This window comes from Athene noctua, chromosome 19 (genome assembly GCF_965140245.1).
Source record: "Athene noctua chromosome 19, bAthNoc1.hap1.1, whole genome shotgun sequence".
Lineage (NCBI taxonomy): Eukaryota > Metazoa > Chordata > Aves > Strigiformes > Strigidae > Athene > Athene noctua.
In genome coordinates, this window is record NC_134055.1 from 13065142 (window position 1) to 13090435 (window position 25294).

Here is a 25294-nt window from a genome sequence, read left to right on the forward strand (position 1 = left end):
TCCCCCTGGCCCAGCCTGCGTGCCCCAGCCCCTGGGGTCCCCCTGCCCAGCGCCAGGACCATGGAGTGACCGCTGCGGGTCCATCCTGTGCCCGTGCTGGGTCTGGCACATCCCAGCAGTGTTAAGGAGGCAGGGAGGGCTCGACCCGGGGCACCGTTTTGGCCTCAGCTCTGGGCTGCTTGGGCACAAGCTGTGGTGTGGTGCAAGGAGGGTGCTGCCAGCCATGGTGAGGGGGTCTGCCACCATCCTGGGCTGTCCTCTGGGGCTGAAGGCTGTGCTTGCGTTGGGCTTGAGTGAGAGGTGTGTCTGGTCCACCTGGTTGCTGCCACCTGCAAACTCTTGTGCTTCATCTCACTCCTCAGAGCAGCTTTTGGGCTAGAAATGATTTTTTGGGCTGCTAGAGTGTTGTGGTTTGAGCTCCACGCAGCTGTTCACTCATCCCTTCCCCCCAAGTCTGGGAGGGAGGAAAAGGCTCAGAAATTGGGATAAGGGCAGGGAGGGATGACTCACCCGTTATGGTCATGGGCTCCTTAGGGGAAGGAAAAGGACATCACTTTACTTCAAAACAGTAACAATAACAGCACTTAACAGACAGAGTGGGGCAGTGAGAAGCGTTACCATATTTTAAAACCACCTTCCCCCTACCCCTCCCTTCTTCCCGGGGCCCAGCTTTGTTCCCATATCTCCACCTCTTCTCCCACTGGGGGAGGGGATGGGGGTGCAGTCAGTCTGCAGCTTCTCCTGCAGAGGGGGGAGCACTCTGCTGCATTCTTCCCTCTCACTGGAGACAGTCCTCCGCGAACTCTCTCACTGTGACTCCTCCCCATGGGATACATTATTCTGAGATGCTCCAGCGTGGGTCATCCCTGCGTGTTGCAGCCCTCCCAGGGCCAAACCACAACAGCGGGGGCTTCTCCTTCCCAGAGAGACCCGGGGGTCCTCCCCAGGCTGCAGGTGGATCTCTGCTCCTCTGGTGACCCCCATGGGTGGCAGTGGGGGCTCTGCACTGGCACCTCTCCCCCTTCCTCCCACCGACCTCACTGTTCACAGAGGTGCCCTTCGTGTAACTCCTCCTCACCAGTCCCAACTCCCTCTCAGCTTCCCCTTCTTAACTACGTTCTCAGAGAGGCACAGACACTGTTGCCGGTTGTCTCGGCCTTGGCCAGAGGCGGGTCTGACTTGGAGCTGGGGGAGCTTCAAGAGGCTTCTCACAGGGGCCACCACCGTAGCCGTCTCCCCCACTACCAAACCCCGCCACTCTCAGACCCAGCACACAGAGGTGTCGGGGTGCTCGGGGCTGAGCCCTCCTCCAGCTCAGGGCAGCAGGTCTCTCCCTCCTGCAGGACCCTTACTCTGGCTCTCTCTTCCCCTTCCCTCCGCAGCACTCAACGCTGTCCCGCAAGTTCGTGGAGGTGATGTCTGAGTACAACGCCACGCAGACCGACTACCGGGAGCGCTGCAAGGGCAGGATCCAGAGGCAGCTGGAGATCAGTGAGTAAACCCGGGGGGACGCAGCCGGGCTGTGCGCGCCGTGGGGCCACATCCTGCACCAGTCCTCGCCAGATCAGCAGTTCCTGCACCGGCGCTGAGCTCTCCCTGCCAGCCCAGGGGTGCGTGGGGGCTGCTGGGACACTGCTCCTGCCGGGGGGTGGGCACGTGGTGGTGCTTTGCATTTCAGAGCCAAACTCTGTCTGTCAAAGCACAAAACCTCCCCTCAGATTTTATTAAATGCTGCGTAGAGAGTGTGGAGAGCACTGAGAGAGAAATTTCTTCCTTGTTTGAAATCTGAATTCAAAGGAGCGAGTGGGAATTCTTGACTCACCTGTGTTGCTTTGCCTTTCGTCTGGGTGCTTTTCGCCACAGGTGAACTGCACTAAATATAAGACCATAGAAATCAACTCTTGAGGTGGGGGCACTCAGTTCCCCTTGCTGCGGGACGAGCATGAGCCTCTGTCCCTGCCCCCAGCCTCTCCCAGGACCCCAGTGGCTCTTCTGACCGAAGGCAGTTCCCGGGTGACACCTCTGAGGCCATCATTGCCATGGCACTAAGATCTCTCTGCATCATTCAGAGCCCGTTGCTTGGGAGAAGTCTGGTCCTGCCTGTCCAAAAACCCGCCCTCCTGTTGGTTCTTCTGAGCAGCTGGTGATATCGGGTTAGTTTTAGAGAAATGTGGTCTTCTCCCAGCAGAGAAGAACCATGCCACTGCCGTAATTAGGGGAATAAGGAAGCAAGGGAGAAGCCAGAGCATGTGAAGATTAAAAGAGATTTTTGCAAATAATCTCATTGTTAAAGAGGCGTCATGGGGTTTTGTGCTCAAATTGAAAGAGTAGTAAGCCTAGTCCAGGGTTTTTTTCCACAAACAAATGTGTGTTTTTCTTCCCTTTCACCCTTCCCTGAGTGTGAATAGTAAGGTAGGAGATCTGAGGCAGGCTGGTGTCCTTGTGGTCACCTGGGGGAATGTTCTTCGAGCTGCAGATGCCTGGGAATCTGGGTGCTACTGGGGTGGTGGTTTCTGTGGAGGGTTAGAAGGAGACTTGTGTGTGCAAGCCTTTTCTCTGTTAAGATTAGTCTTTATGAGGTATAATAATAACAGAAATGTTTCACACCGGCTGAATGGAAAGGTTGACTGACATGAGGCTCAACAAGAACTTGACGTTTAATGTAAAGCAGGACCAGTGTGTCCCTGCTTCAGCTGACTGACTCATTCGTCAGCTGGCGTCATTCTGTGGGTGATGCCCAGACACAAGGGTGGCTTGTAAGGTAAAGAGGAATTTAAAGTATCCCTGTGCTCCCCTTCCAAGAGAGGAGAAGATTTGAAGGGACTTAGCCAGGTCCTTAATTGTCCTCAGATCCCACAGAAACCTTTCTCGTGTTTTTCTACTCCCGGATTTTGGCAGGGCTCTGCCGCTCTGCTTAAATTGTGGACATACATTAAATTGAGCTTGTCTTTGCTCTGTCCATCCTGTGGGCTGTCAGGGTGTGACAGCGCATTGATGGAGCGCAAGGAGAAGGCTGCCCAGGGCTCACTGTGGTGGCTGAGGCAGCGGAGCAGTCCTGGCTGGTGGTGGTGAGGGACCCGCCTTCCCCTCGGCTGGAGGTGTGAAGAGGCTGCAGAGGCAGGACGGGGTCTGTGCTGGGAAGGTACACAGTCCTGTGCATAATCCTGTGCAAAACCAGGGTTTCTCTGTCAGGAGAGTGGAAGATCTCTTCTGGCAAAAAGGCTCACCAAAATCCACAAGCTTACTGAGGTTTTACCAGGAGTGCTTCCTGGGCAGAGGGCTCTCTGTGTCGTGAGGTACCCCAGACAGCACCCCCAGGCCCTGCTGCTCCAGCAGGCTCTTCTGAATGGAGCTCAGCTGGGAGGTGGTGACTGCACAAAGCTCCACAGAATCCCCCACTCTTCGTTTTCAGCTGATGAATCCAAAGATAGAAAATCTTCCCTCTCCCTCTGCCCCTGATTCTGCCCCAGTCTCAGTCAGTGCCCTCTGCCCTCCCCCACTCACTCGCTCTTTCCCCACACGCAGCCCCAGATCGCAGATGCTGTGGAGGGGTGGCAGGATGTGCTGTGTCCCGGGGTTGGTGGCAGCAGGGCAGATTCTGGGTGTCTCTCCTCTGGCTGGACCCTGATTCCCCCAGCCGTGTCCCCTCCCTGCTGCTGGGAGCTGTGCTCCCCTGGCACGGGGCTCTGCCCTGCTTGTGCTAGGAGGCATTGCTCCTCCTCCTCCTCTCCATTTTGCCCATTAGGAGAAATGATACCTTAAATCTAATTAGGCTTTGCTCCCAAAAAATTGGATTTGAAGCTTGGAGGAGCTTTCTGTGGTGGGTGTGCAGCTTTGAAGCCGTGGAGGTGCTGCACAGATGCTGCTTGTTTTTAAGAACAGTTTTGTTATGTGTGAGACCGAGGAGCCAAAAATAAAGCATCTGCCATCTCCAGAGACACCGCGAGAATTAATCAGCCCCTGCCCCACTGCGTGAGACTGGGTTAATTGATTTGCAGAAAGGAAGCTGTGGATGTATCCCAAGCTGCCCTTGAGCCAGGGACAGTCTGGGGGCTGCTCCGTCTCCAGCGGCTCCTCTGGACAGCCCCAGGTGGTCCCAGAGGCCCCTGGTGCTGAGATGGGCTTATTGAGGATTCCTGTGACACTTTCATCTCAGGAGTAACCACAGGATTTATCTGAGCTAAAAATGTCTCACTGGGTGAAAATGCCTGCCCAGTGCTGGGAGGTGGCCCCTGCAGCCACCCCCCGCTGAGCAGGAGGGTCCTGAGGAATGGGGAGGTGAGTGGCAGTTCGTGGCATGCTGGGCAGGCTTTGCGAGTGAAGTCTGCTCATCCCAACAGCACCGCAGGCAGTGCCGGACCCGCCTGAGCTGGAGGATGGCCAGGGGTGTGGGGTCACTCGGACCCGGTACCCCTGCGCACACAGGTGGACGCGTTGGCATCACCAGTCTCTCTGTGAGTTGTGTGGATTTGTGTCTAGTGGGAGCTGGAAAGGCAGAGACAGGGTCCCAGCCTTGGGAAGGTGCCTTGTCCTCGGTGTCTCCAGCCTGAGCCGTAGCTGGTGCTGTGGGGGCTCGTGTGGCCATGCCATGGGAAGGGGGATGCTGCAAGCTGGAGGAGCACGGCTCAGACGTTGCAGTTAACTCAGCCATGGCACATTTGGCTTCTACAGCCCCGAGGTGCCTGAAGTCCTCGCTATCTACAGAGCATCTGGCACACAGAATTGGGTGAACTGGTGTTCGCTGTCAGCTGGGCAATGGGTGTGAGCTGTAGCACCAGGGGTCTCCCTGGGAGTTTCCCCAGGGTCCTGCCTGTCCCGACAGAGCTGCTTCCCAGCCCTGGGGCTGCTCCGTGGGGACTGTTGCTCCATCCAGCTGGGCTGTGCAGTGGTCTTCAGGTAGAAAGTCTCCTCAGTGGCTTTGTGGCTCTGCCTGTCCCAGAGCTTCTGATGGTTGTGCTGCACCATGACCTCTGCATCATCCCCCACTATTCTCTCCCTCTGCTGCAGCTCCCAGCAGTGCTCAGTGGCGATAAGCATTCTTCACTGGCAGAGCTTCTGCTCCCCAGGAAACTTTAATTTCCGGCGATGCCAAGTAAGAGACAGATGTACTCTGGAGCTTGATGGGGAGGCAGAGGTCCAATTCTCATGATTTTCCAGTGTTTTTCCAATTTTCAGAGTGGGGGTTTTCCCCCAGGCTCTTCTTCCTTCGTGGGCACCTTGTATTGACTCAGCCCTTTCATTCCCATTTGCGGCTCTGCAGTAGCTCCGTGGTGCTGTGGGCAGCAGATCACCCAAAGATCTAGCACACTTTCATCTGATTTTATTGCTGTTGAGGAGCTAACAACAGCCTTTCCAACCCAGGAAACCTAGCCAGAAGGTGGTAGACTCCCTGGGAAGTCCTCTGGGGTCCTGCAGGTTAGTTATATGACTTTGGCAAGTGTTGTGCCGGGTGCTGTGGGCGAGATGAAGCCTCAGGGCCTCGTGCTTTGGCACAGCATTAAGGCAAGCTCTTCCTGACCAGCTGTGGCGTTTGGCCAAGCCTGCGCTGGCTGCTGGTTCTTCATCCATATGATGTCTTTGTTCTTGTCCTTCACCTCTCCACAGCTTTTACCAGCCCCATGCTCTGTAACAGGGGAATGGGGCAGCAAGGAGGTGGTGAGAGCCGGGACGAGGACATGCAGCCTGAATCCTATCCCACCTTTGCCTGCAAGAGACGTGGCATCTCCTGGAGCTGACCTTGGGGCTGTCTCTAGGGCTTGAACTGGGCAGAGCAGGCAGCCCTTGCTGCACCACACCTGGCACGCTCCTCCGTGTCACTGTGCTGGGGAGGGCTCAGCATTGAGCATGGAGGGTTTGTAAACTTTGCTGTCTGAGCCCCTGTTCTCTCTCCCTGGAACCAGGGCAGCTTCAGCTGAGAGCGAGGAGCCAGCAGGCAGGGAGAGCTGGCAAGTGGGTGTTGTGGGTTGCCCTTGGTGGGAGTGATGCTGCCACCCTAAAACATGTAATGGTGGCTGGAAGCAGGCTCTGGACCTGCCTGGAGCCGAGGAAGGTGGGCAGAGGGATCAGCCCAAGGGGATATTGGCATTACGCAGCTCCTTAGACCCGTGCATGCACAGACGGCAGAGCTCGTCCCCTGCCTGCAGCTGTGAGCTCATGCCCGGCACAGATGGGTCAGATTGTTCTCTGGCTGCAAAGCAGCAGCTTCTCAGGGCATCTCAACCAGCCTCACATGGGACCTCTGTCTCTGCCTGTGGGTCCAGGAGCTGCGTACGATCAGGCCTGGGCCCCAGCCTGTATCTGAGCTGTGCTACAGAGGTACCTGCCTTCAGCCCTGACTCTGGCCTCACTCCCAGCGTGGGCTCAGCTCTGTGTTCTGGATAGCTTCTGTCCAGCTCTGCTCCTGGGATTTGGGATCGTTGCTGTAGTCATGTTACGACCACTCAATCTCACCCCCCTGCTATGGCCAGGGCCACCTTCCACTAGCCCAGGTTGCCCAAAGCCCCGTCCAACCTGGCCTTGAGCCCTTGCAGGGAGGGGGCAGCCACAGCTTCTCTGGGCAGCCTGTGCCAGGGCCTCCCCACCCTCAGGGTACAACATTTCTTCCCTGTGTCCAGCCTAACCCCACCCTCGGTCAGTTTAGAACCGCTGCCCTGTGCTGGGGACCCCGAGCTGGCCGCAGTGCTCCAGGGGTCTGAGGAGAGCGGGGCAGAGGGGAGCATCCCCTCCCTCGGCCTGCTGGCCCCGCTGCTGGGGACGCAGCCCAGGAGACACTTGGCTTTCTGGGCTGGGAGCGCACATTGCCGGCTCATGTCCCATTTGTCACCCACCAGCATCCCCCAGTCCTTCTCCGCAGGGCTGCTCTCCCTCCCTCCCCCCCTCCCCCAGTCTGGTTCTGGGGGTTGCCCGGACCCAGGAGCAGGACCTGGCACAGAAGGAGATGTGTAACACAGCGTGGAGGTGCCTGTGTGGGAGGTATTGTGCCTGTGGGGTGGTGGCCGGGCATGGCTGGGTGGGCACAGCCCCCTGTGGTGACTGACTCATTTGTGGTGAGGGTCTGGACCAGGTTCAAGGTTTTGGGCATCTTCCTTGTGTAAGCCCCTGGTGTGGCACTGCTGGGAGCAGGGAGCTCTGACCTGTGGGCTGCCCCCTTCATTCCCCCATTTTGTAGTGCCATGGACTCATCCTGTAGGATGTTACTGTCCCTTTCTGTGCCCCTAACAGAGCCTGCAGGCAGTGTGTCACAGGGGGCACTGCACCAGAGCCCGGCCCTGTCCTGCCTGCCCTTCTGTTGGGTTTGACTTTGTTGGGTTTGGTGAAGTTGCTTCTTTAGCTGCTCCCACCCGTCTGCCCGCATTTGCTCCTGCTCACCCCACTGGGTTTCCTTCCGTCTTTGCAGCAGTGACCTGCACCCCTTCCCCTCTCCGCTCCCCCTGCACCCTTGTGTCTGCCCAGCACTGGAATTTGAGTCCTGGCTGGCTGTTGGCTGCAGAAGAGGCTGCAGTGAGTGGAGGAGAATAAGTGCACCCCCCAGAGTGGAGAATAAGTGCACCCCCCCCAGTAGCAGTATGGGCTGTGTCTGTGGGGAGGGCAGAGCGGCCGTGCGTGATGGGTGAGTGGCTCCCAGAGGAGCTGTGGGGCCAGAGACGCCACCCTGGCCCCCAGGAGGGCTGTGTCGGGGGGAAGGACAGAGCCTGGGTTCTGTTAGGCAGCTGCAGGGCTAGAACGCAGGCAGAGCAGTGGCTGCAGCAGTGGCGGCCAGGCCCGCGAGCCCCGCTGAGCCAGTGTCCTCATGGCCTTGAACTGGCCCAGCATGGGGTTTGCCAAGAGCATCCCTGCTCTTGGCTTGCTGCTCTCCATCCCTCCTCCCTCACAGTCTGCCAACGGGCTACTGGTGGCTGCTCGTTCTTTGGCCCTACTCCCTGCCCTGCAGGAATGGGCATCTTGACCAAAAGGGACAGACGAGCTCTTCTGGGTGAGCTGGGCCAAGCTGGCAGCTTGATGCCCTCAAAAAGAGGGGTCACAGGACTGGCACAGAGCCAGGCTGCGGTGTGGCAGCCCCTCGAACCACCCGGTGCGCTCTCAGGGCTGGAAGCTCTGCCTTGCTCCCCTCTCAGGAGGTGCCGTGGAGCCAGCAGAACCCTGCAGCCCTGCTGCGGGACCGGGGCTGGGACGGGGCTCATGGCTGACCCATCCTGTGTCTCTTGCAGCTGGCAGGACCACCACCAGCGAGGAGCTGGAGGACATGCTGGAGAGCGGCAACCCAGCCATCTTCTCCTCTGGGGTAAGCACTGGCACAGGCGAGAGGCGAGCCAGCCCCCTCACCCTGGGGTGGGTTAGTGGGTGGACGTGCTGCCGCAGCGGCCCTGGCCCTGTGGTGATGAGCATGGCCCATGCAGGACGCAGGATCTGGGTGCTCAGGTCTGGCCTGATCGGGGGCCATGTCCTGGGGGGGTTTGCTCCAAACGGCCTTTCCAGGGCAGCTGGAGGGGCTCAGGGGCCCCTGTGCTTCCTTCTCTTGGTGCCCCTAATCCCAGCATCTGTGGGGCTGAGCGCGGTGCTCACTGGCCCTGTCTCCTTGCAGATCATTATGGATTCAAACATCACCAAGCAGGCACTGAATGAGATCGAGACACGGCACAGCGAGATCATCAAACTGGAGAACAGCATCCGGGAGCTGCACGACATGTTCATGGACATGGCCATGCTGGTGGAGAGCCAGGTAGGGCAGCCCTGGGGCCTGCTGGCCGGCTTGCCTGGGCAGGCTGGGGGTGATGGGTCTGCCAGCAGTCCCTGCTTTGGGGGGTGCTGAGGAGAGAAACTGCATCTGGGACCAACACCACTGCCACTGGGCTGAGCTGGGCTCCCCGGGGCCGGAGCCACCTGGCCTGTACCCCAGAGCCGGGGGCTGCTGTGTTCCAGGAGTGGGAGATGCATCAACGGGCTCTGGGAGGGCAGCGGGTGGCTGCTCTGCTGACGGAGAATCCTCCGTCTCCCATGGAGCAGCTGGCCCTGCCGGGTGAGCTCAGGGTGCCACCAGCCTCGGTGGTCCTGCCAGGCTGGCCCTGGACATGCCGCCAGCCCGTGGCGCCAGGCCCTTAAGCCAGGCCTGTGCTGCGGTGCCTCTGCTCACCCCCCTTCTTGCCCGCCATGCTGCCGCGGCCTGAGGAGACATCGGTGGCAGGTAAAGCCCCGCTGGTGCTGCATGCTCTGCCCTGCATGGCCCTGCCCTGCATGGCCCTGCCCTGCATGTCTGAGGCTCTTGCATGGCGCTGGGGCAGGTGGGCGAGGGTGGCCGTGGCGTGGTGGCGTGGGTGCCCCGTCCCGTCTGCCTCGGGGGACAGACGTCATGGGTCCATGGTACCCTGCCCCGCTCTGAGGGCTGGACAGTGCCAGCGCCCTGCGTCACGGGAGGTTCTGCGGAGCAGAGGGCTGCGGGGCTGGCGGCTGCGCTGGCAGCTGCCTGCTCTGCCCCAGGCGTGGCATAGGTGGGAAGGAGGGGCCACAGCTTTGGGCCAGGCAGCCAGGCCAGCTGGCATGGGACAGGGGCAGGGGGGTGCCTGGAGGTGTCAGTGCTCGGGGTGGGGGGTGTGTGTAATGCCAGAGCACCCCTGGGATTGCCAGGCTGCTCCTCCCTGTGCTCTCCTGCGTTAAGCTGAGAAACGAGCGTTGCAGAGCTGCTGGCTCTGGCCCCTGGCTGTGCAGCCCCACTTCCCTCCAAGCCACGCAGGAGCGCACTGGCCTTGAAGCTGCTCTCCCCTGCCAACCCTCTCAGCCACACGAACTCTCAGACTGTGTTTGCGGCTGCTGCAGGGTCCAGCTGTGTCCCACTGCAGCCAGGCCAGGGACAAAGGAGGCGGATGGGCTGGGGGAGCTCTCCCGGGGCTATGTCCCTCCGTCCGCAGGAGCCCACCCTGCCAACCCAGACCAGCAGCCAGCGGGGAGGATGGGGCCCTGCAGCCAGGCCTTGCCAGCCCTGCCCCAGGGGTCTTGGCCCTCGCAGGGTGTTTGAGCAGATCAGAGCGATCATCCCTGCATGTGTGTGGTCTGTGAGCATCCCCCTTGTGGCGCTGCTGGTGCGCTCCTTGCTCCCTCGCCATGCTCCTGGTTTCAGCAGCGTGATGCTGGTGTCAATCTTGTTGTGTCTTAGATGTCACCTCAGATACCAGATGGGGTGGATTCCAGGCCGAAGCTGGGCTGGGAAACCTCCCTGACCCTCACACTTGCTTCTCTCCCTGATGGGGTGTGCAGGGAGGTCCCAGCCCCCCAGGACAGAGCTGGTGCTCCCAAGTCCCCCCGGAGCCCCCCCCTGCCCCCAGGCAGCTGACAGCACCTCTCTCCGTGCAGGGCTGCTGGCGGGCAGCGGCAGGGCAGGAAGGAGCTCACGCCTGCGCGGGCGCGTGGGCTCTGCCCCCACTCTGCAGGGCGAGATGATCGACCGCATTGAGTACAACGTGGAGCACTCCGTGGACTATGTGGAACGGGCCGTGTCTGACACCAAAAAAGCAGTGAAGTACCAGAGCAAAGCCAGACGGGTGAGTCACAGCACGGGCTGGCGACCATCCTCCCCTGCTTACAGTGCTGGCTCCTCTGTCCGCTGCCTGGCACCCCTGCCTGCCCTGCTGTCTGCACAGAGGAGCGGGCAGCATGGCGCAGCCTTATGGGTGCCCAGGCACGGTTTCATCCCCAGCACCGGGCACAGCATGGGTCTTACTGGTAGCACCATCTGAGGCAGAGCCCTAGGAACAGGCTGCGTCAGGGCTGATGACAAGTCGTGCGGCGGGGGTGCTGCTTGGAGGGAGGAAAAGGGATGGGGGGGCTCCTGTGGGCAGGCCTGATGCAAGAGCCGTGTCCCGTGACGGAAAGCAGTAGAGGGAAGGCACAGACCTGCTCTGACCCTGAGTGCCGTGCCAACTGCCTGGCCCAGTCCCTTGCCTGGCCCCGTATTGGTGCAGCGGCTCAGGGCCACTGGGGGCTACCGGCTCTGCTCTGCCAGCCAAGGGCTGAGGGAGGAGCTGGGGTGCCCATCCCTGCCCCAGGGCTGACGGCCGTGAGCAAACAGGAAGGGGGGGAGCCTGCAGCCCCCATCCCTGGGGGCCCACCTGCCCAGCACTGACACTACCCTCTCCCCTCTCTCCCTGCCGGCTCCGGGACACCCGAGCAGAAGAAGATCATGATCATAATCTGCTGCGTGATCCTGGGTATCGTCATTGCCTCCACCTTCGGCGGCATTTTCGGCTAGACTCACCCCACGGGACTGTTTGTGTGTGATGGACGGAGCCACGTGTGCCGTGGGGCCGCAGCCGTGCCGGAGCGAACCGCGCAGCCCTGGAGCCTCCCAGCAGCATTTCAGTTTCTAATGCATGGTTGTTTGTGACGCTGTGTGTGCGGTGCGTCTGTGCGGAGGGAGCACCAGCCCCGGGGCGCAGGCGGGGTGCAGGGGACAGTGATGGGTGCAGGGGGACCCTGGGGGAGGGGAACCCAAGGTCTCATCACTGCCCCAGCCTGGGTGTCTGCCTGGGATGAGGCAGGGACACAGGTGCCCTTGGGCGCTGCTGCTCCGCCTGTGCTGGGCAGTCTGCATCAGGGACAGCCAAGGATGAGGGGGGACTGATGAAGGGTGTTGGGGGCCCTCAGGAGCACGGTGCCCAGTCAACTTCCCCCAGCCTCTCCATCACCTCAAGCCAGAGCTCTCGTGTCTTGTCAGCTGCGTCTGCACTTGTGAACACCTTTCCTTGGGCTGCTCCTCTCATGGGTCTTTCCCCTGGTGTGCTCTGCTGGGCCCTGCCTGTCCCTGCCCATCCCTGCCTGTCCTCTGGCTGGGTCTGGCCGCAGGGCTCCATCCAGCCATGCTGCCAGTGTTGGGGAGCCCCTCCCGGGCAGGGCACCCCGGCTGCAGGTGTGGGGCTGGATGTGCTTCTGCTGCCACTGGCGGGAGATGGGGAGCTGCTGCTTGGGGCTGCCACAGCTGCTTGGGGACAGGGACAGGCGTGTGGAGACCTGTGCTGCGTCCCGGTGCTGGCCCAGCAGGGCAGGAGGGTGCAGGGACAGGCAGGCCAGCACCTTTCCCTGGCCGCTTGCCCTGCACCAAAGCCTCATTGCTCCATTCTCAGCCCTGGTGCGTCGTGGTTCCGGCTCACACTGCCCCCAGGCCCAGGCTGTCAGGGTTTGGGGTGGCTCTGATGCCCGCAGCCTCCTGTCACGGTCCTGAGAGCAGCCCTTATGTCCATCCTCTGACAAGCAAGGAGCAGCAGCCTTCCTCCTCCTCCTCGATCCCTCTGGCTCCTGAGCAGGGTGATGCCCGATGGCCCCTTCCATCTCTCTGCCACCTCTGGGCATCTGCCTGCCCCTGCCACTTCTTCCAGCCCTGCCCTCCTGCCTGCCCAGGCCATGGCTGCAGCACCCATGCTGGGTGGGGAGCTGCGGCACCCCTGGGTGCCCTCCACCGTGCCCACCACAGGGATGCAGCCGCTGCAGAGTGGCCTGAGCCTGCTGGTGGCAAAGAGGGACCCGGGGTTGTCACAGTTCCTTCTCCTGAGGCCGGGGCAGGGCTCTGCGCTCGCGTTCCTCCAGAGTCCAGGGCTCCAGCCAAAGCCCCTCGCGGGGTCCCGGCACAGGGCAGGCGCCTGGGGCCTTGCTCTCAGCCAGGACAGGGGCTGGGTCCGGGCCCAGAGGCTGGGGGCAGAAGAGGGGCCCTTGGTGGCTGGTGGCCCAGTGGCCCTGCTCTGGCTGGGCAGTGGGCAGGGCTGCTCCCCCCGCGGTAGGATGCTGGACCCGGCCCAGCGCTGCCTTCCCCGGCACAGCCCTGCCCACCACCCCCAGTCCCTGGTACCACAGCACGACCCCCCAAGAAGCATGTCCAGCCCAGCCCCTGCCTGGCCCAAGCCCCCAGTGGGACTGTCCCAGAGCAGAGCCCCCTCCTCTCACAGCCCCCAACAACTGATGTGAGCTGCAGCACCGTGCACAGAGGGGTGGGGGGCACCGGGGACCCCCTTCCAGGGCAGGGGCCTTGTCTGCCTACAGGGGCCAGAGGCGCAGCCGCTCCTGCCCCAGTGCCAGCAGGGTCTGGGCGCTGGGGCCCCTCCTCTGGGAAGCAATAACGCTGTCGCAGGGCTGCTTCCTGGCAGGCAAAGCACCCCTGGGGCCTTGCCCCCCACCATGCCCCCCGTGAGCACAAGGTCACTTTTCTCCCCCAGCAGCGGCTCTTGTGGCCCAAGCTCCCAGCGCAGCAGGGCTGGGCCCCCCCTGCCAAGGCAGGAGCCAGGAACAGCCTGGGGGGGCTCTGGCACTTGCCACCCTGCCAGCAGCCCCCCAGCAGCAGGGGCCAAGGCCAGTGCTGGGCTGCGGGGCCAGAGGGGCAGGAGTGGGCTGCCTACAGGCAGGATCCTGCCATCCTTGCCTGAGGGGGGGGGGGGTTCTGGTGCAATAACTGCCCTGTGCAATGGGAAGCCCCGGTCTGATTCTCTTCACCCACCCGCCGTCGCATGCACAGACCCGATCATTGACACTGAAGTTGTGCTCGGGGAGACGTTTCACATTTTCTTTCCAGTCCCCAGCCCCAGGCCACTCATCCCCCAGGCCTCAGCCCCTCTGCCCTCCCCACAGCGGGAGTGTGGCCATGCAGTATTCAATGAGCAGCGTGGGGCATGCACAGCTTGCACTCGAACTGGGGATTGGTTTTTTTCGTAATTAATGTACTTGAAGGCTTCCCGAGCCCCCCGTGGAGTTGTACCGTTGCTGTACTGTGAGCTAAGTGTCCTTGTTTTCTATGTGATCTCGACCCTGGCTTGCTCTGTCTCACCGCCTGGATGACACTGTACGTCGCCTCCCCTCCTTCACCCATCCCTCCCCGCTCGCCTCCCTTCCTTCTCCCAGAGCTTTGGGTGCAACACAGCTTCCCATTTTGTGGAATTTTTATGTAGAATAAACATTTGTAACTGTAAAGCTCTGGCTGGCGCCTCTGTTTTGGGGGGAAGGTGGTGATGGGGGCCGAGGCGAAGCACCCGGAGGAGCGATCGCCACAGGGGTGATGCTCCTGCTGGAGGAAGAGCTCTCGCGGGGGCCAGGCGGCCTCATGATGCCCAGCAGCTGCGGGAGCGTGGCACTGCGTTCCCACACAGCAGATGGGCGATGCTTCTGCCTCGGTGAGTGTTTGGTGAGGCTGGACAGAGCCCTAGAGTGGAGCTTGAGGGCTCCAGGTACGCTCAGGTAGAGAAGGGAGGGTACAGCAGGCACCGGGCAGCCCCAGCACTGCCTGCCACCCTCTCTGCCCCAGGAGAGCAGGGCTGAAGCTTTGCCATTGGCTGCTGGGTGTCCCCTGAGCCAGTTCACACCTCGGGGAGTCGCAGTGACTCAGCAGGTCCCAGGTCTGGCGCACCCCTGGGTGCCCCCAGAGGAGGCTGCCCAGTGGGACCCACACGCCGCCTCCAGTGCCAGCAGCGTCCAGAGCAATTCAGAAGCGAGGGCGACGCTTCCGACCTGTGTATTTCGTATCTGCCCGCACCTCCCTGGGGAGAAAAGCAGAGAGCAGCTGAGCACACCCCGCAGCCGCGCTGGGGCGGGAGGGGAGGCGGGCTGGGGGTTGGCAGGGGTGGCAGCGGGCCAGAGCAGCAGTTGGCTTCGCTGGGGCGGGACCTGGCTGCACTCACTTGCCCTGCCGTCGCCTACGCTCCTTCTTCTCAAGGATCCAGTCCCGGCTCTTCTTCACAGACTTGCCCTTGACATTCCTGAACCGTGTCCTACAGAGAAAGGGGACAGCAGCTGGAGGGGAACTGAGGCGCAGGGCAGATTACCCCCCAGACCTGGGCATGCCTTTAGCCCCTCCCAACCAGTGGTTACCCCACACCGCCCGGGGATGATGAGGGCCCAGGCAGTGGCGAGGCAGGTGGCCCCACAGCCCAACTCCCTCCAAGCTGAGGGACACCCCCGCTCCATGGGTCAGTGCCCCGCTGTGCCACCTCCAACACAACTGTAGCTGGGCCCTGAGATCCTGGGGGAACACAGACTCAAGCAGAACCATTGTGCCCCCCCATCTGTTCTGCTCCAAACAATGCAGACGAAGCCTCTGGCTCCTGAACAAGCTGCCAGTTCTGCTACTGCCCTCCCAGACCAGAGCTGCGTAAACAGAGAGCAGCAGTGTAAGAGGCAGGAAAACATGGCAGCCACAAGCTCCTGGCAGCCACGACAAGTATCCTCTGTTTTTTGTTGTCTGTCTCTCCCACTGGCTGCAGGAGGGACTCCTCCCTGCACCACCACTGCAGGAGGAGACCTGGCCAGCAGAGAAGCCCCACCAGGCCCCAGCTAAGCAAAGAATCCAACAGCAGGAGAAAGGGAACACCAGGCCTCTGGCACGGCAGCCTGCCTCCCCAACAAAAACAGTGATGCTCGATGCCACCACTGTAACACCCCCTCCCATCACCACTGGCCTGTGCCACAGTGCTGAGCTGGAACGCAGACAGACAGCACTCCTCCAGCCCAATGCCCAGCAGCAGCGGCCCCACACAAAGCTCTCCAAACCCCGCCCTTCTGTTCTGTTCCTTCTGTTAAGGGCTGTTTGGTGGGATAAAGCGGCACCCACCTGGGCAGCCAAGGATCACCCCGTCCCTTCCCCTCAGTTGCTTCTCACATGGCAGCGCTGTGGCCCTCAGCCAGCAAATCACAGCCCCTGTCCCCTGTGCTCCTTGCCTGGGAAGAACCTGCAGCTTCACCCCTACACAGTACCTCTCATTGGTGAACTTCGCCTGGCGCATGTCTTCTCCCTCAGCACACTCAGTACCAAGGCCCTGAAAAGCAAAATTGGGAAGTTTCACTCTCCTCTGGCACAGACAGAGCTAACAGCCATGCCGTCTAAACAAATGGGATCCCAGAGCTCTGTGAGGGGAAGGGCTGGAGCAGGATCAAACTCATTTTCCAGAAGTTGTGGCAAAGAAAACGATCTCAGGGAGTCGGGGTCAGTGAAGCCGACAGTGAACGTTCAACTGAACTGTCCGCAGGTGCGTGGCTGCCTGGCTCCTGCTCTCGCCCCCCACAGCTCCCCTCCAGCTCCCCCCCAGCTCCCAGCAGTGGGGAGGCATCTCTGCTGCCCCGCAGAGCCCCTCTCACCTTTGGTAATGTGCCAGATGTCCCCACAAAGAGACAAAGGAAGAACCTGAAAGAACAATAACAAAGAACATGAAAGTGATTCATCATGCAATTCCCAGTCCCCAAGCAAGGCTGAGACTCTGCACAACACAGTCAGGTCTAAGCTGTAACCTCTGTCCAGGGCTGTACCAAAGGAGAAAGAAACAGCTTGGGAAAAACAAACCACTGCTAAGCTCAGGCCCCAGCCCAAACACACAGAGGCACAGGACTCACTTCTTGGCTTTGGCGCTGTTGGGGTAGTCTACCACCATTCCCCCGGTGAAGCCAGCTCTCATGGCTTGGGTGGTGATGAGCTCCAGCTGGAAAAAGCAGCATGTGCCCAAGTTATTTAGCAGTCACCCCCCCAGCAGTGCCCGGGAGACCTCTGGGCTCGACCACAGCTACGAGTGTGTGCCCAAGATGGGTTGTGCCTCCTCCTGTTAAAGCCCGCACCAAGCTCCCGGTTCTGTGGCACCACCCCAACACCAGTCTGTTGCTTTACTGGGTCCTCCCCAGTCCTCAGTCTCACACGGGTTAACTGACACAGCAGTCTCTCATTGCGAGGGGTACTGGGCTAGGCGTTCCAGCCCCAGGGAGTTACAGTCCCCCCATGCTGGTGTCTGCAGGCCAAGCCCAGTCACACAGCAGAAAATCCAGGAGAGCAGATTCACATCCGTCCCACCCATTTCTTTGATCCTAAGGTTCAGCCCAAGACAACTGTGAAGCAACATGGGCTGCTCTCCCTACAGATTTTTTTGGGCAAGCTTTACAGGTGGCAGGAAAGACAGACCACAGATCCAACATGTAGGAACATGAGGCGTTCAGGGCCCCAAACAGCACATGGCGTCCCTGCCTGGCTCTGCCCCGTGTCCTGTACCTGTTCTGAGTTCTCGGGGTACAGTTGCAGAACGGCTCGGGACCCTCGGGCCTATAAGAAACAAAGTCACAAATGTGTCTCAGGTCAGGGAACCCCTCCAGACTCCCAACTCCCAGCCCGGAGAGCAGCGCCCACCTCCCCAGAGATTCCCGGGGCCCCCTCTCGGGGAGCAGCCAGCAGCAGAGCCCCCCCCCAGCTCTGTGCACGCAGGTACAGCAGCAGGTACAGAGCCACGGGGCACCGTGCAGGCAGGCACACAGATGGGAAATGGGCACCCCTGCCAGTCCTCTGTTTCACAGAATCACAGAATCATCTCGGTTGAAAAAGAGCTTGAAGATCATCTCGTCCAACCATGAACCTCATGCTGACTACAGAGAGTTTCAGAGCGTTTGCGTAAGATACCCGACTGAAAATGTCTCGCTGACATGCACTGGTGAGGATGTACAGAGGCAGGAGCCTGCCTGGGAAAGCATGACACTTACCAAGGCGGTATAAAGCGTTGAGAAGAATCGATAAAGGCGTTTTGGAGGGCTGTGTGATTTCTTATCAGCGTTACAAAGCCACTGCACTGCAGAAATACTGAGAAAGAAAACAAGACCCCCGGGACACTGAGCCATTGACTCTTTCGAGACCCTGTCACCTCCCCTTGAGCTGTCTTCCAGCTTCAGGAAGACAATTCCACTTTCTCTGTGTAGCTTTGCATTCTGTCCTGCAGTCACACCAACCCCCGTGGAGACTCACTGTGTGAAACCCAACAAGGCACAGCAGTTGTTCAAGCACAAGAGAAACACCAAGCTCCCCTCTGAGCCAAGTGCTCCAGTAATTCAAGTGATTGGCTGTGGCCCTTGCAGGGCAACACAGGTTTTGCCCACGAGCATGCAACAGACAATCCTTGCTTATTCCCAGCACCTTCCTGAGATGCCTCTAAGTAGAGAGTGTTTCTGCCCTTCATCCCCACACTAACCATCCAACCTTTGATCCAGGGACTGACCCTGCAGCTCAGCAATGGTACAGACTTTCTGTTTTCCTCCTCAGAGCTGGTCTCAACCCTCCTGACAATATCCTGACTTTTATCTTATTTAATTCAATAAACTTCCTAGCTTGCCAACACAAAAAAAGACAAGTGTCCCTTGGGCAACAGCTGTTGGAAGCTGGTTCCAGCACTCGGGATCTCAGCAGGGTCAGGCTGCGTGGAGCCAAGAGAGCAGCTGTCAGGGACGGCTGCGCTTGGCTGTGATGCATGGAGGCAGAGCAGGGGTGGTGCGCGGGCAGCGCAGGAGTGTGGAGCAGCAAGGGAGCTCACTTGGGCACACACACCCACCTGATACAGCCGTCAAACATGCCGGGCCTGAAGGGAACACCGTGACCCATGTCTGCGAGGAGAAGGTCTCCCTCCACCTCCCTCTCCAGCGCCACATCTGCAGGGGGTGGGGCAGAGCTGAAGCACCAGCTCCCTGTGCCAGGGCCCAGCGCTGGGGCGCGGGGAGGGTGGTGGGGCAGGGCCAGCTCACCCAGCATGGCAGGGCTGATGTCCACGCCGATCCAGCAGTGGCCCTCGCCCGAGATGTGATCCCCGCTCAGCCCGGAGCCGCAGCTGCAGGGAGGAAGCGGGAGTGCGGGGATCGGGGGCTGGCTCCGGGGTGACGCCGCCGGCACATAGCCACAGCGGCCGGCGCTGGACGCCCCTGGCCCACGGGCACAGCCGGCTGGAGCCCGGACACCCCGCGGGCCCCACTCAGGGCTGGGCCCCCACTCACCCCACGTCCAGGAGGAGGCACGGCTGGTCCCCGGGCAGCCCCAGCAGCTCCACGGCCCGCTCCGACATCTGCGACTGGACCCCCACCACGCGGGAGCTGCGAGGCACGGCCCGGCCCGGGCTACAGCAAACAGCTCCTCCGCGGGACACCCCACCGCGGGATCACCCCCCCCCTCCCCGCCACACGGAGGGACCTAAGTGTCGTCCCCTCCCCTTCAAGTGTGGGGCTACCACCCGCCACGGGACCCATCGCCACCACCCCACGGCGGGATCGACACCCCCCTCCGATAGGGCACCCCGCGCTGCCCCACGACGCGATATAACCCCCCTCCCCCACGGCAACCCCCCCCACCGCCCCACGGCGGGATATAACCCCCCCACCATGGGACCACCGCCCCACGGCAGCAGCCAACCTCCCCCCCGGGCCCTCCCGCCACCGCCCCACGGCGGGATCTAACCTCCCCCCGCCGCCAAATGCGGGGTGACCCCCGCCCCCCCCCCCCCCCCCGGCAAGATCTAACCCCTCCCGCCGCCACATGCCGGGGTTACCCCACCCCCCGATGGGACCCCCCCGGCATCCGCTCCGTGACGGGGCCCCCCTCGCCGCCGCCACCGCCTCCCCGCCCGCGCGTCCCGCAGTCCCGGCGCGATCGCCCCTCCGCACTTCTGCGTGTACTTCCGCGCCTCGGCCTCATCGTAGAACTGCAACGAGAGAGGCGGGGCGGTGAGGGGGAAGGCCGGGACCCCCGGCAGGGCCCCGCTCCCCCCGTGCCCCGCCGCTCACCAGCTCGGGCGGCCCCCGGTGCTCGGGCCGGCGCCCGCTGCCCGCCATGCCGCCGCGTGACGTCACTGCCCCGCGCCGCCGGGCCCCGTCGCGCCCAAGATGGCGGCGGGCGGCGGCCGTGCCGCAGCGTGATGGAGCGGGCGGCGCTGGGCCGCCTGCGGCGCCTCCTGCTGCGGCTCCCCCGGGCCCCGCGGCGGCGGGCGGGCGGCGGCGGCGGGGCTGCGAGGGCTCGCCACGACCTGTACGAGGTGCTGGGAGTGCCGGCCACGGCCACGGCGGCGCAGATCAAGACGGCGTACTACGAGCAGTCCTTCCGCTACCACCCCGACCGCAACGCCGGCAGCGCCACCGCCGCCGCCCGCTTTGCCGCCGTCAGCGAGGCCTACCGGGTGCTGGGCAGCGCCGCCCTCCGCCGCCAGTACGACCGCGGCCTCCTCGGCGCCCCCCGGCCCCCAGGCCGCCCCCCCGCCGCCGCTGCCACCGCCGCCCCGGCGCGGCCCCCGGCCCGCCCTGCCGCCCGCGCGGGGCCTGGCTCCGGCCCGCCGCTCTTCGACTTCGACGCCTTCTACCGGGCGCACTACGGGGAACAGCTGGAGCGGGAGCGACTGCTGCGGGCACGGCGAGAGCAGATGCGCCTCCGCCGGGAGGAGGCGGCCGCCCACGGGTTCTCCCGGACCCTCTCCAACCTCTCGATTGGGCTCTTCTTACTCCTCGGTTTTGTGCTCCTCCACGGCCTCAAGTGACATGGGACCGGGCAGCCCCGGGGCTCCCACCTGACTCCACCACCACGGTGGGACAGACCCTCACCGCTGGGACTGGTGACTGCCGGGGCATCCCTTCAGAGGGCCCAGCACAGTGTGTGACCCCTCAGGCATGACGTGTGACCTTCAGACACAGCGTGTGGGGCTGGCTCCTAGGACTGAGACCTGGGCCCTCTGTGGCTGTGACCCTCAGTCATGGTGCGTGACCCTCAGACACGATGTGTGACCTTCAGACGTGGCACATGGCCTGCAGGCACTGTGCGTGGGGCCTGTGCCTTGGGCTGAGGCCTGGGCCCTCCGCAGCTGTGACCTTCAGCCCTGGAGTGCGGTTGTCGGGCACAGCACACCGCTGCGATGTGACCAGCAGACAGACAGACAGCGTGTGACCAGCCAGCAGACAGACAGTGTGTGACCGCTGGATGCCACGCTGCGCTCAGCTCTGCAGGCAGCAATGTGCCCCTGCTGTCCACGGGACCCTGCAGATGGGGTGTGGGGGTCCCCCTGGCCGCGGTGTCCCCTCGGTGATGTGACCTGTGGACATGGTGCCAGACAGCCGGACGGGGCTCACAGGCTGCGCAGGCTGTATGCTGGCACCACTGTGTGACCTCGGTGGATCCATGTGCCCGCTCTGAGCCGTAGCGCAGGTTAAACAGCTGCTGGTGGTGTCTGTGCCACGTGTTCATGGGGCTGCTCTCGCCAGGGCTGAGTTTCTGTTCATCCAAGCTCTGCCACCCCTGTGCTGTCACACCCGTTGTCATTGCAGCTTTGGGGAGTTTTAGGAGTGTTGGTCCCCAAGCTGTGTCACTGCCCTGGTCTGCCCTGGTTCCAGGCTCAGCTCGCTGTGTGCCGGGTGTGGAAGGCTTGGCTTCAGCAGCCTGGAAGGATGAAGCCCGAGCCTGTGGCAGCCCACATCCTGGTCAGCATGTACATCTCTGGGAGGTGCTGCTGGAGACGTGTCTGTGTTGGGAACAGCCTGTCCAGCCTGGGGCTGCCCGGAGCATCGCACAGCCCCTTCTGCACAGCCCGTGTGGGTCAGCAGCAACATGCTGCTGGGTGCTCAGGGGCATCCCTGGTGTTTTACAGCAGCATTACTGGATGATCAAATTGATCATTTGATCATCTGAGCATCATTTGCACATCATTTATCCACTGAAGTACTGAAGTGTTCTAAGAGCCAAAGATTGTGTCCCTTGGAGCTCCTCTCTTGCCCTAGGTGAAGGATTCACCGGTATCATGAGGGGTGAGCAAAGTTTTGTGAACTCGGGCTGTGCCAGGGACCTCGCCTGTGTCACTTCGTGCTGCGTCAGTGGGGCCTGATGCAGTGGTCTGTGCAGGAGCTGAGCCTTCACCTCTTGCTGCAGTGACCCTGTGTTCTGTTGCCTCTCACCACAAAAATGTTAGAAGCCAATACCTGGAGCTTTCCCACTGTGAGGTTCTGTGATCCTGACCTGAGCCTGAGGTAGCAGCGTGGCAGGGGTGTTAACACCCACCGGCACGGGACGTCTGCTCTATGGGAGGGCTGCCCGCCTTCTCTGGAAAGCATCACACTGTCTGGAGAAAATTCAGCCTGCAGATCTTTCTGGGACCCCGCTGGTTGTCAGTCTGTCTGCCCCTCCGAGCGGGATTATTGTGCTGAAGTGTCGATTTATGCTGAGCAGGAGCCTGGTGTCCCAGGGCACTGGTTACCAAATGCAGATCTCTGGAGCTGTGTCTCTGTGTCACGTCCCGGTGCATTTTCATGCTACAAACCAACACACTTGAAGGCCAGAGGCAGGTTCAGTGGCAGCGCCTGGCAGGAAACATCTGCAATCTGGGAGAGCGGGGGCTGTCCATGGGGAGTGGGGGGTACTGGTGGGCACCCCTTGAGTCCTTGATGTGGCACCTCTCAGTGTTTTAAGTCAATGCTGCCAAACACCAGGTTTGATCTTAAATCTGTGTGGTGCTGGGGCCTGGGGCCGTGGGCTGTCCTGCAGGCAGGCTGAACCCAGCCTTGGGCCTGCTTACTGGCAGAGGGGCTCTGGTGCAGCGGAACAGGAGGAACAGATAACTGCATCACTTTGCCCCCATGCTGGAATGGGGGAGCTGCCCCAGCAGGCTGCAGCGCTGCCTCCTGCTCGCTTCTGTCTGAAGCCGGGGGGGGTGCAGGACCCAGGCGCCAAAACCCCACTAATCTGTGTGCCTTTGTGTGGGTGGTTCGAACGATTCATGTTACTGGTTCCTCCTCAGATCTCCACAGTGAATCTCAACCATTAAAGATACCCAGCCACAGATGGGTGAAAGAAAGGCACTTCTTTCTTTTGGGGGCTTGGGTGGTAAATATTCCTGGTCCTGGCTGAAAAGTGGGGGGCAGGGGACGGACTTTTGCCTGGTGACTGCATCAGGCTGAGAAAGGGACGAGGAGGGGGGTGCTGTTCCCTGAGGCCATGCTGGGAAGGGTGGGGGTGCTGCCTGCTGTTGGTGAGGAGTGGGCAGGGCGGGTCCCTGGGCCTCTCTCCTGCCTGCTGGGGACCTGCTGGCACGGGGGGATTGCAGCTCGTTTCTGACGAGCTCTCTGCTCTCAGCTGAGCTGCTGGGTTTGGTCAAAGGAGGGGAAGTGTGACACGCAGGGTGTGGGGGGATGCTTTGGGGCATTTGGGCTGTCCCTTTTGCGGTGGTATGTTGTGTGCTTCTCCTCACTGTCCCCTTTGCCCTGGTCGGGCCTGAAAGCTCCTCTGCTCCAGGGGGGGGTCTCAGAAGATGGGGTGTGGGTGGCCAGAGCTCCTATGGATACACGGACCTGCCCACCAGCTCCCCGTGCACCAGACTTCACCCCTCGTCTTCCTGCAGCAATACCACTGTTGCATTCTTGTCTTGCCCTCTCTGTTTCCCCTAAGGAGAGGTGCCAGGAGCGCTGGAATTTCCTACGATTTCCCTTCAGTGGGTGTGCGCAGTCATGGGATGCTTGTGGTACCGACTGCTTGGAGGAGCCCCACAGGGCCTGGTTGTGGCAGCGGAGGTGTGAGGGCAGGGCTCGGCTGAGTGGTGTGAGCCTGCCAGGATCGGGAGGTCAAGCGGAAAAGGAGAGGAAAGGGCACAAGTGGGGCCGAGGGGGTGCGCAAGGCTTGCTGCACAGGGCCTGCTCTGGGTGTGAACGCTGTGTTCCGCCTCTGCCACACCCCTGTGAGGGGGGGAGACATCCAGTGCTCCGGAGCTGTCCTAGTGGGGGGGCAGAGCTGTGAGAGCTGTGGGGGGTTCGCTGTCCCCTCACTTGCTGAGGGGGAGCCCAGGATTGTGTGCGGCTCCAGCCCCTTCCCCAGCAGCTGGCCCCAAGCCCTGCGCCAAGGGTGAGGTGCCGCAACGGCCAGGGCCTTGGCTGCCTTCACCCATGGGGACCCGAGGGAGGGGTTCCTGGGGTCACTGAGCCACAGGGGGTGGTTTCTGTGGGGTGGGGGCTGCAACAGGGGTCTGCTGAGGCATCGCCTCCTTCCACAGGTGCGTGCGGTTCCTGCAGAGCAGATTTCAGCTGGATGCACACTCAGAGCTGGGATGTGGCTGCCCTGGCTGAGCGCACAGCATGGGGGGGGGAGCAGTTCCAGCTGGGGAGGGGGCACTGGGAGCTGTCGGCATCCTGAGGCTTTGCCATGTGGTGTTCATGCTGGGGATTTCATCCTCTCACTCTCAAGTGTGCTGGGACCAGTGGGACGCAGCCCCGTTTCATGGCTCTGCGCTGTGGCTGCCCTCACTGTGAGGGACGTGCCACCCGCGTGCTGGCTGCTGCGGCTCTCCAGCCCCAGACACCACTTCTGGGCACCTCTTTGGTGACTCGTATCACCAAAAGGAGCTGCCCAGGGTTGTGCTGCTGGTGGGGGCCCAGCTATTGGCCACCCCTCCAGGCTGGCGCTGCTCCACCCTGCGCCTTCACCCCAGGTTCACCCTCTGAAACTCCCTGTTATGTCCCACTCTTGGATTATCAACATCAGACATCACTTCCCCTGTGCCGCTGTGAAAGGGCAGCGAAACTACAGCAACGCGCTGATGGCTGCTTGGCAGCTGAGACAAGCCTGGGTGAAGCCAACAGCCCCGGTCCCGAGGCCGGCAGGCTCAGTGCAGACCCCATTCCCCTGCCACACCCCAGCCAGGGGACCAGTGTCCCTGTAGGCACAGGCTGGTGTCACGACCTGGACTAGTCTGGGGAGTCAAATGGTTCTGTGATCCCCTTGGGTTAAATTAAAGTGAAATGACACCAAATGACCTGTTAAAATGTTTTACTTGGGGTAGAAAACAACTTAAATTTGGAAAAGAATAATAAGCAATGTGGTCTCTATAAGAAAGAAAAAGAAAAGAAAAAGAAAGAAAAGAGAGTAAAAAGTTCTAGTTATCACCCCTGGATCCAGCGTTGTCTCAGGTCCAGTCATCTTGGGTGGTGGGTGCACACACAGCAATGTTTTCTGTTGCCTTTTAAGTTCATTTTATCAGCTGATTTGCATATTAGACAAAGAAAGGCAGGTATTCCACGAGCTCATTTCCATGAGAGGTGTGGAAAAGGTGGAGCTGGGGTTCTGTGTGCGTTGGGGGGGATGGGGTGCATTAACCCTTTTGTCCAGTTGAGTTGGTGGTTACCATCTCCCCCCCCAAGTCCTTTACCTTTTCCTTAGTTTATGTTCCTTTGGCAATTATAGCTCCATCTGGTGTCGGTTGTTTATCTCTCTTATCAATCTTTTAGGTCTCTACAAGACTAGAGCCGTAAATTAAGGTGTAGTCCTTAACCTGAACATGTGGTTTTACTCAGTCTGTGTCTCCCCGCTTCGAGGCTTATCTGGGGAATGGAGCTATACAGCTGTGAGGGAGCAGAGCCTTGCACCCTTCTGTACACCCTGTGCTTCCCTGGCAGATAATTCATTCCTTAGACCAATCACAAAGGCCACAATTTGTCCTTGAGGCTTTACTTGTCACCACTGTTTGAGGCATTAACCCCTTCAGTTCCTCACAGCTGGCTGTGCTGCGCTGCTCCCCTTGGCCGC

General features: G+C 61.2%; 3 protein-coding genes across 4 annotated transcripts in view; 2 read left to right on the forward strand and 1 right to left on the reverse strand.

Annotated features, from left to right (window-relative positions):
• Positions 1-12595, forward strand: part of STX1A (syntaxin 1A) — an 88166-nt gene extending 75571 nt beyond the window's left edge. Inside the window, exons 6-10 of one of the 2 annotated variants that reach the window (XM_074923107.1) lie at positions 1383-1491; positions 8208-8281; positions 8582-8719; positions 10422-10532; positions 11162-12595. In XM_074923107.1, the coding sequence (XP_074779208.1) occupies positions 1383-1491; positions 8208-8281; positions 8582-8719; positions 10422-10532; positions 11162-11239 (510 nt within the window). In that variant the 3' untranslated portion in view covers positions 11240-12595. The remainder of the gene's footprint in view (positions 1-1382; positions 1492-8207; positions 8282-8581; positions 8720-10421; positions 10533-11161) is intronic. The other variant, XM_074923108.1, reaches the window with a different exon arrangement.
• A 1301-nt stretch (positions 12596-13896) lies between these two features.
• Positions 13897-19651, reverse strand: BUD23 (BUD23 rRNA methyltransferase and ribosome maturation factor). Its single transcript, XM_074923109.1, has 12 exons — positions 19534-19651; positions 19414-19451; positions 18751-18846; positions 18505-18587; positions 18315-18411; positions 17476-17572; positions 16994-17044; positions 16351-16436; positions 16099-16144; positions 15718-15779; positions 14646-14735; positions 13897-14504 (listed from the first exon to the last, which is right to left on the reverse strand). The coding sequence occupies exons 1-12, from the start codon at positions 19579-19581 to the stop codon at positions 14450-14452; spliced, it is 849 nt and encodes a 282-aa protein (XP_074779210.1). The 5' UTR covers positions 19582-19651; the 3' UTR covers positions 13897-14449.
• Positions 19581-22564, forward strand: DNAJC30 (DnaJ heat shock protein family (Hsp40) member C30). Its single transcript, XM_074923110.1, has one exon. The coding sequence runs from the start codon at positions 19665-19667 to the stop codon at positions 20274-20276; it is 612 nt and encodes a 203-aa protein (XP_074779211.1). The 5' UTR covers positions 19581-19664; the 3' UTR covers positions 20277-22564.
• Positions 22565-25294: the final 2730 nt, after the last annotated feature.

What these genes read in the sequence shown, in the direction of transcription:
- DNAJC30 (XM_074923110.1), top strand. Translation starts at nt 19,665, where the DNA reads ATGGAGCGGGCGGCGCTGGGCCGCCTGCGGCGCCTCCTGCTGCGGCTC.
- BUD23 (XM_074923109.1), bottom strand. Translation starts at nt 19,581, where the DNA reads ATGGCGGGCAGCGGGCGCCGGCCCGAGCACCGGGGGCCGCCCGAGCTG. An exon ending in CATCAGCCCTGCCATGCTGG is followed by an intron (nt 18,412 to 18,504) that starts GTGAGCTGGCCC and finishes CACCCCCTGCAG; the next exon opens with ATGTGGCGCTGGAGAGGGAG. An exon ending in ATGTTTGACGGCTGTATCAG is followed by an intron (nt 17,573 to 18,314) that starts GTGGGTGTGTGT and finishes TTTCTTTCTCAG; the next exon opens with TATTTCTGCAGTGCAGTGGC.